Here is a 9,562-nt window from a genome sequence, read left to right as displayed (position 1 = left end):
ACCCTGGGGCGGCCGTTAGGCAACGGTCAGCAGCGCTGTTAGGGCTTCGCCCGACGAGTTCCCTGTCAGGGGCGGGAAGGGCGGGGGGCATCAGTTGACCCTCTCCAAGCCCTCGGGAGCGTTTGGAGGGCGGCGGTGGCGAACAGCTGCCGTCCTGATGCCCTCCCTCCCCCGGCCCCCAGTGCCGCGGTTACCTGTACCCCACCGGCAGGCTCCAGCTCTGGCTGCCGCTTTCACGAAAAACTCCCCCAAAGCCCAAGCGCCCGGGCTTGCCGGCGCTGACAGAGCCCCGCGGATGGCGGGGGGAGCACCCGCCGCCCGTGAAATTCTTCCTCAACACACCCGTTTCAACAGGAAAAAAAAAAAAAGACTAAGCCTTTAAAAAAAATGAGGGGAAAACAAATCATTCCCCAAATACATATATACAGTTCCCAGAATTAAGTCATGTGGAATATCCGAACCACAGCATAAAACATACAAACCCTTAGTCAGAAGTGAGTGCTTTATGTTTATTGCTACAGTGCTGAAGTAGAGGGGGTTTTGCTTCTAATAATTACCAACAAGTCATTTATTTCATTGACATTTAAAGCCTCCACAATAGTTTAAAATATTTAAGTTATTACTGTTCTACATAGCCAGGAGGTTTGGATGCATGAAGCCAAACATACATGTTGTTAATGCCATAGAAATGCATCTTCTCTGTATCACTTTTAGCAATTGACTTAATTTTTTGCTACACAAGTGCAAATAAAGATACAATTGCTGTTTTTCCGAAGTATTTGAAATTAGGTGCTAATTTAGCAAGTAAAGGTTTCCTACTTGAAATGTATACATAGTTCAGACAGAGATTTGAAGTAACACAGATCTATGTCTATTTCAACAACATAATAATCCCAACATTTTTTAAAATGCAGCTGAAAATTAACTGTTATCACAGAAGACGACAAAATAGATCCTCCCTTACTACTCACTTATAAGAAGGTTTCTTCTTTAGAAAGACAAAGCTCCTAAAATCCATTTTAAAGTGTAATGTAAGCCGTAAATGCTGTAAGACCATATTTCTGTCTTAAATGTCCTTCCCAAAAAATAGTTGTGGTGGGTTAATAGTCACAGAAAAAATTATCTAGACTTGATTTAAACAGTGAATGTATTTGGAAAGATTGGGCCAGCGATTGCTTATGGAGCAGATATGGCCTACTAGAAGGCATATGAAACTCAAACTGATTTTCAAGCACAGAGGTTCATTAAAGTCCTTTCAAGTTCTCAAAATCCTGGACTAGCATTTTCCAGCGATCTTCACAGCTGCAAATTCTGGATTTCCTGATAAGCTCTACCTATGAAGAATCAGTGCCTAGCATGCTATTAAATACACCCTGCGCATCACAGATCTTCCATTCAAATGCATCATTTCCTATACGTATATTTATTTCATCGGCAGGGTCGGCAGAAACAGCTGTACAAAGCTGTGCCGGCTGCTATGCAGGATGCTTGAAACTATGGAGCCCTGAAAACCGGGAAGTTTGCTCCTATGCGATAGAGACAATTCAGCAGTACATTGCTTCCCACCACTTCTAAAGTGCTCTTTGGAATTAGATATACTTTATGCTACAAGGTAGTTTTGTTGCATTCATAGCCACAGAATTCCTGTGAGATGCTTGGGCCTTCCAGTTATCATTTGCTTGATAGGGAATGAAGGTGTTCAGGCCTAGTAAAGAAGAAACAAAATGCATCTTTGTGCGCTTGTGCAGGTCGATAAAGTGACCAAGCAATCAACAGGACACTTAATCTTACAAAAAGCCAGACTAGACTATGAACTTTGGCTGTTATTTTAAACTTTGGTGTTATTTTTGAACCGATGAAACTATTTTGAATATTAAATTGTAATTTAGAAATGGTTTTAGGCTTTGTGCTAAGTCAGTACCTGATGGCTTGCTATATTTTTTGCTAAATTAATTCAAGCGGGGAAAAAGGCAAACGGTATTTCTGTAAGGAAAGGTCTTCCCTCAGGTGCAATATCAAGGACAGCAACAAAAATCCTGGCGCTCTGAGCCAATAGCAATCTCTGAAAATAAACAGAATTAGGATTTCATGCAACAGCTCTGTATCTCTGCCTTATACTAGAAGCATGCCAAACAGCACATTTGAAATTCTTTGGGGACAAGAATGATCCCTCTGAAAGCAAGATTTGACCCCTCAATTTTATCACGGTGAACCTCCAGCTATTTGTTTCATGATGCCTGCATTGTAATCATTCAAGTTTTAAACTTAGTAGCGCAGACTTAGAAGCACTGATTACAATAGCTTCTACGCTATAAAGTCTGCAACGCTATACAATTAGTAGCATAGACTACTAGAGTCGAAAATGGACATTTCCCTGTGGTGAATTAGTCCATTATTGCCTCATAAGCCACCTTCTGCAGCATCTGATCACAGCCCTGATCCACAGACCACACTTTTGCTCCAGTAGTCTAGCCATTTCTCTACTCCCCCACCAGCTTCTCAAAGGCAACTCCAGGCCTTTTTTATCCAAGGGGGATGAAGGAATACATTCTGTAAGGGACTTAACACAGAGAAACAAGATAAAGTGATTATCCTTATGGGCCATTCACTCTTCCATTTGTAAAGGAGAGAGTTCTGCATCCAATACATTACACGCCTAGAAAGAAATCAGTAGGGAGAAGAGTTGCCGAGTGCACCACTCTGCTGACAGGGCTGTTAAACTTCCAGCTGCTTGCCCATCTTGCTGAGGGCATCGCTGACAACGTCCAGCTCATGACGTAGCTCATTCACCACGCTGGCAATGCTCTTCGTGTCTTTCAGGATCTGCACACTTTGAGTATATGGATTGTACTTCATGCCAAATGGGCGCTTGATGGTTTTTGCAAACTCTCTATTCAAGTAAAAAAAGAGAGGGAGTTATAAACAAAACACAAATGCATCCTCTGTATGCAGCCAGTATCAATAACCACTTTTCTAAACTACTTACTTTCTTAAAAATATTTGTAATTGTTATACAGTTCGTCATCTTTCCCACCCGGTACATGGAAGACCAAGCAAATACTAATCTCGGCTTTCCAACCCCATGAAAGATAATTATAAAACTGTAATAAGAATAAAACGGTTTGGTGCTGCTACTGAGAGATGCATGAAATCAAACCTGCTTTTATAAAACAGGGAAAAAAAATCTGTACCTCATCTTTTCCTTTGCTTCTTCAAAACTTTCAGAAACAAAGTAAACCTCCTGGAAAGTTGTAATGAGGCATTCTTGCTTGCAGGTGACCTTTGGATCAAAAGGCTTGACTTTGGCACTGCCAGAGAGTGAGTGCTGGTAACATAATGTGTTATCGTGTCAGAGGAACGTCACCACCCAAATAATCCACAAGGAAGATAACATGAGGTAGAGTGAATAAAAAAAAAAAAAAAAAGAAGCGAGACCATATTTAGTGCATTGCTGCTTAAAATTTTTATCTACAGGTGAAGAGTGGTTAAAGCTTAACAAACGGAGTAACTCTGAACAGTCATATTCTGCCAATCTGGGTCAAAAAGGGATTCCTCAGACACAAGGCTCACGTGTATACAAGAGCAGTATTTTCAGAATCTGGTTAAACCAGCAGAGCTTTATTCTGAAAATAGTTACTTGGAACCTAATGCTAAGAAATACCAGTCATCTAATGCTTCCTGCGAAAGACATGGGAGCTGCTCAGCACATATCCAAAAGCAGACTGTCCAATGATTATTGCCACAGTGAATTTGCTTAAAGTCTAGTAGGTATCTAGGAGTTTTCAAAAGAAGGATTTTTAGAATTATACTTCATAAACAGGGCAAAACAGTGAAAATGATAATTAGGTACAAACGAAGAAAAGAGGTAAATAAGCACTAGATATTCTTACCTTGAGCTCACTAATTGAAGAGAGCAAGCCAGCCCCATAAACTCGTAGCTGTCCCTCTTGCTTGCACAAGCCAAACTCTACAGTGAAGAAGTAGCACTGAAACAGAGAAGGGAGTAAAATAATTCAGCCTTCAGCAAAGATGCCGTGGTGAACTAGATGGGGGCATTTCTATTTGTAGGTAGTGTCAAATGGTTGCAAATATCAGACAGTCATCACTTGGTTACCCTCCTCAGATATTTAAAGAGGAGGGAAGCCAGAATGGAAGGGTGAAGAACCACAGGATTGCATGTTTCTCATAAGAAAGATTGATATCATAGATCACCCAAATAGGCTAGAAGCTGTTAATGTCAATAGGAACATGGAGACGTAAATCCATTTTGAGAAATATTGTCATGACATGACAGCTTCAGCTTAAGAGAGATAGAGAGGATCTCTGAGTGAGTGAAAACATCAGCCCACTACAGTTTGTTCCTCATTTGCTTAGTGGCCTGTAAAATTAAAGATGTTTAGCTTGCTGGATTTCTGCAGGTATATGGGGAAGAATGCTATTTTCATAGATGGCTTAATTCTCCTCCCACTGAAGGTAGTAGGAATTTTACCACTAGCTACACCAGGTGGGGAAAAAAAAAATTAAAAGGATATCAGCAAACCAGTTCTTTCATAACTGGCATAAATTGTTTTTCATCTAAATTTAATTTTCATCTCAAAATATTTTTGCCAAAGCATCCAGAAACTGATAGCCAAGAAATAAGATTAATTTATATTATTTGAATTTTTTGGCTGGAAAGTATCTAATGCTAGTGCTCACCACATTCAATGAACACCATATCATTTCAATTCATTCTACACATTAAAGAAATAGATTACTTTTAAAATCATTGAATCAGGTTCCCAGAAGCAAGAAGATTTTGGTTGGAAGAAACGGACCATAGGATTTCAATCTGGAAGAAGTGATCTACCACCAGAAGCTGCACCCTTACTTGACAGCCAAGTGAAGAAAAATACCAATCATATCAACCTTAAAACGTATTTTTTTCCTAGCATGGAAAATTGCTAAATGCTCTACAAGCCAAGAACCAGTGAAACACGTAGGTCTAGCAGCTGGTGTGGCTAATGTTGATATGAAGCTCCAAATTTATTCAACAGAGTGGGATCAGCCTAGTAAAGCACGAAGCTTTCAATGAGATCACCAGGCACTGACGAAATACTCACTGTTGCCAGTTTTTGGACAGACTCATCTGATGCCCCAAGTGATGCAAGACCAATTTCCTGGGAGAACTGAGCAAAACTGGGTTCAGCCAGAAGAGGGACATGGCCTAGAAGCTCATGGCAGGTATCACTGGAAAAAGAAACAAAACAAGAAATCTCATGATCTGTCTTTGTGGTAGAGTGAAAAAGCAGCACCACTGAACAGATACAGTGTCTTGCGTTAAACTATTTAATATCCAAAAGACAGAAAAGTGTCAATCATGTTTAGCTGAAAGCAACTGAGCAGGTCATACCAGCTCTACGTAAGTACATAAACTCAGATTTTCAAATGAAGCTGTCTAAAATTAAGATCTGAGTTCCACACTTACGAGGTAGTTGAATATTAAACTAACTCTGTGCACAACGACATCAGTAAGACCCCTTCAATAACATGCTGTACTTTTGAAAATCCTGTACTTATGAAGGTGGCACTTGAGCATGCTAAAACTTCATTACATTCAGTGTGAAAGCTGAGTCTTCAGCACCTTAAAAATAAGTTTTCTTGCTGGTGTTCTTGAATAGCTTTTCAAGTAGCTTGGCTCTGGGCAGTGAGATTCAAAATGCTCTCGCTCAAATTCTACCCCAAGATTAAATGACTCACGGCTCTGGTGTATAGAGAGGGTCCGAGCTGTGTCTAACATATTGAGTGCAGTGAAAAACTCTGAATGCTAATCCTGCCAAGAAGTCTCTGGGCGATAGATATCCAGCAACGGGGCGAATGGTGAAACCTGTGCGCTCTGAAAAGGAACAGAGAACTTGTACATTAGTGTAGAATTGCACAATGTTGTCACCTTTCCTGCTACAACTGGGGTAAAAACCACAGCGCTACCTTGGCTCAAGAGCATGTGGGAAAGTTAGGCACAATTAGAAAAGTTAGGCCTAAGCTTGAGAACAACCAACATTTAGTAAAAATGTCCCTACCCCGTATAGGTGGATTTCCTACGATTACATGCCTAGAGCCAACACAATACAGCTAGGTATCTCTTTAGCCAATCCTAATAGTCTCTTCAGAGGTAGCATTGCCCCTCAAATGTCACTGTATATATTCAAGACAATACGTTAAAACACTGATGGCCAAAAGGCCTCTTAAAGGACCATAAGGAACACAAGCAAAAGTGACCAAAGATGTTTTTTTGTGCCCATATAATAGCAGTGTGATTTGCAATGGGCCTTAGTTCCTTTTTGCGTAAGAAAATTAGTACGTTACCTTTCAGGAAGCAAGACACATCTTCCAGCTGGGGGATATTGTCTTCCCTGTATCCACAGTATTTGGTGAGCAAGGGTAAGTTTTTAAGGTACTCTCTGCAGGCATGAGTTGGGTAAAGCTTGTTAAGCTCTCGGTACACAGTCCCCCAAGTCTTGATCTCCTCCTCGGTGAATTCAATCTTGGGAATTGGGTCACCACTACAAGGGGAAGAGAAGGAAGGACATTCCTTGGTAAATGGCTAATAACAGATGACTCATTTACTTACTATTATTGTTTAACATTTATACGGCTGTGACACCTGGTCAGGGTTAAAACCCCGTTGCATTAGGCACTGCCAAAGACACAGTGAGATCCGGTCTATGCCCTGGAGAGCCTTTAGTCAAAGGGCTTGCTCTCTTTTCCACCTAAATTAACTAACAGGAATCTTTGCATTGACTGTAAGCTTTGGTCCTGTGAACAGTTTCTTAGGTGTTTAATGCTGAGAGTAACATTTAAAATACCTGCTAAACCTTTACAGCTTCAGGAGCTGGGAACACATCCCTTTTCCCTGTAGGACTTCCATGTCTACAATTACTTTCCGTTACCTTTCTGATTTGTTTTAGAAAAAGAGAATTCCCTAAATTAATAACACAATGTGTGGAAGCAGCTACATATACACATCAGGTAAAAATCATGTTTCTATGCAGAGCAGACAAGCGTCTGTCTGAATATATTAATTGTAGTCCATCTCTCCTATTTAGCCCTCAGGATCTCGATTAAAGTGGAGTATAGTGAGGGTGTGACCTAAAGCCCACTGAAAGCAATGGGAGTGTTACACTGAGCTTCCACTGCCAGCCAAGTAACCAGCATCGCAGATGCTTTCCCAGGGGAATCTCTTTTAACAACACATTAACAGTAACTGGCTATGTGCTGCAGTAACCAGCTGCTTTAATACGCAGTGCAATAGAGCTCTAGATACCCACCATTTCTAGGTCATTTCCAATTGAGGAACTTGGCATCTAAATTCAAGCAGGCAACAGCAATATGAAAATCATGTTTAGAAAGAATTTACAGCACTGGGCTATGAAACTCTTACTGCTTTAAGAGCTCCCTCCCCAAGCACCATCTCTAAAGACAGAAGCTCTCCAAGTTTCTTTTAACAGAAAACTTCTTATCTACACATCACATGCACTAGTTTGAACCACGAACGAAAACTCGAGTATTAACATTTGCCCAGAGAGTTTACACTCAGTGGTTAGTGGGCTATATATTGGGTTTTGCCTCCCCTCCCTCTCCTTCGCAAAGGAGACCGATCTGCCCTAGTCAAGTCAGTACGTCCTGGCACAAGCAGCTGTGCAATATGCGTTGTCCACCCTCTGCCTTTGTTGCACCCATTTCCAGAGAAGTGGGGAGGGACCGCAGAGTCCAAATGCGCCACACTGCAGGAAGCCCACGCTGACATTGCTGCCCATCTGAGGATCAGTGCTGCCGCAGGTGCCATAATGGCCAAGCAACCACAAGCTGATCCTCAGACTGATCAGAGGCCCAGGGAGCTGTAAGATGGCCTAGATCTACCTTTTAATCTTGTCTTACATCTCCCTTTGTTTTACCCCTCCATCTCCGATTCTTGAGCCAAGCACGTCTCAGCGAGATCTGAGCCCAGGGAACGTGAGCTCCTGCCAGTCCACTCTGCTATTATTTCAAACCACCCAGAAGGCTTATTCTGGAAGAAGTCAATCTTACTGTTTGTAGTTCATAGCCAGGTCTGCAAAATACTTTCGCCTCTTGCGGTAGACATTGTCTTTGAAACCCTGGGGAAGGGGAAAAACAAAGTTAAATGAGTGTCCAAACTGTAGTAAATAAATTAATTTAAAACAAGACACATGAAATTTCTTCAGCGGGGAAATACGAAAGTATGCTGTGTAAGAATGAGAGGACAGGGCAGAAACCTTATAGCTGTAGTCTGAAAAGTTTAATAACTATGAACTAAGCAAATACTCCAATTCGAAGTAAGGTTTTATGCATGCAACTATATATTCAGTAGACAAGGATTCCTTTTAGTCGTATCAGTATTTATACAATCTTTGTTACTTGCTTGATTATTCTAAATTACAGGACAAATTGCCCATTTGCACTGCCCAAGTACCAAATTGTTTGCTCCATTTATAGTAAGGAAGAAAGAAAGAGGAGGAACCAAGCCTGCCTCGCAACAGCTTTTTTTTTTTTTTTTTTTTAATTTGTATGCTACCACTCAGGGCCCAGACCTAGAGTCCTCACACGAGTGAGCCTTGCAGAAAGACACAGGAGCTGAAGTCAGGGACAGCCTTGCCTGAACTAGGAAAAAGACATGAAAATCCCAAAAGAAGGTGCTCGGATCCACAGAGACGCCATCGAGGGGAAGGAGCGGGAGGAGGAAAAGCTGCAATTTTTTTAAAGTAAGCTCCACAAAGTACATTTTCACTAAGGATTGAGCACGGGGGGAAAAGATACTTACTGGATGGTCAGCATCCAAGTCGGACCCGTACATCAGCACTCGGTTTGCACACTTATCCAAATCTGAGATCTTCTTTGGAAACCAGGGAACATTCTCCATGTCTAGGGAACGCATGGAATCCACAAAGTTATTAATAACACCGAGCATGCTGAGGGAGGAAACGCTACTTTCAAGTATGGCTATGGCGGTTACAAGCGAAATCTATAAATTAAAAGGGTCATGAATAAGACAAGGGCGTCCACTGCCTATCTGGCACCAGCCTACAGCTCACACTTCCTCCTGTCACTGCCACAGTCTGCCTACAGAGTACAGCCAGCTCCAAAGTGTCCAGGGGAGGAAACAGTTAACATGGGTTTTCTGTGGCCCTTAACTGTTAATGTCAGAGTAGTATCTAGAGGCTCCCACTGAGACAAGGCCTCCTTGCGCACACTGCTGTGAATCTTCCAGGGTACAAAGTGTGCAAAGGAGCAGAGGAGTGATTTGCCTGGGGTCTCTGGGCAGAGTGGGAGCAGGTTTGAGTCCTCCCATCCTGCTTTACTGACCATGGGAAATAAACGTTGCTGTGTGGTTATGTACCTCAGAAGCATCCAGCTTTGCTGAGGGTTTGTGGGGAAGAAGACGATGAGGCAATTTCAGCCCTGCAGCCTTAGAGAGATGCATCATTACAGTTTTGCTACTAATTTTTTTTTTTTTTTTTTATTCCTGGGGGGTTTTAAACCAAGGCTTTGGCCAGTGGGTTAATGG

General features: G+C 41.8%; 1 protein-coding gene across 1 annotated transcript in view; it reads right to left on the bottom strand.

Annotated features, from left to right (window-relative positions):
* Positions 1-2,715: 2,715 nt before the first annotated feature.
* The window catches only part of TPH1 (tryptophan hydroxylase 1), a 28,089-nt gene continuing 21,242 nt past the window's right edge, over positions 2,716-9,562 (bottom strand). The window contains exons 5-12 of the mRNA XM_009328607.1: positions 8,819-8,919; positions 8,068-8,135; positions 6,346-6,542; positions 5,740-5,875; positions 5,103-5,229; positions 3,891-3,986; positions 3,192-3,325; positions 2,716-2,890 (exon numbers count right to left, since the gene is read on the bottom strand). Of these exons, the coding sequence (XP_009326882.1) occupies positions 2,716-2,890; positions 3,192-3,325; positions 3,891-3,986; positions 5,103-5,229; positions 5,740-5,875; positions 6,346-6,542; positions 8,068-8,135; positions 8,819-8,919 (1,034 nt within the window). The remainder of the gene's footprint in view (positions 2,891-3,191; positions 3,326-3,890; positions 3,987-5,102; positions 5,230-5,739; positions 5,876-6,345; positions 6,543-8,067; positions 8,136-8,818; positions 8,920-9,562) is intronic.

The sequence above is a fragment of the Pygoscelis adeliae genome, unplaced genomic scaffold (genome assembly GCF_000699105.1).
Source record: "Pygoscelis adeliae isolate BGI_AS28 unplaced genomic scaffold, ASM69910v1 Scaffold166, whole genome shotgun sequence".
NCBI lineage: Eukaryota > Metazoa > Chordata > Aves > Sphenisciformes > Spheniscidae > Pygoscelis > Pygoscelis adeliae.
The sequence above is the reverse complement of the archived record's forward strand: the minus strand, read 5'-3'. Positions and strand labels throughout refer to the sequence as shown.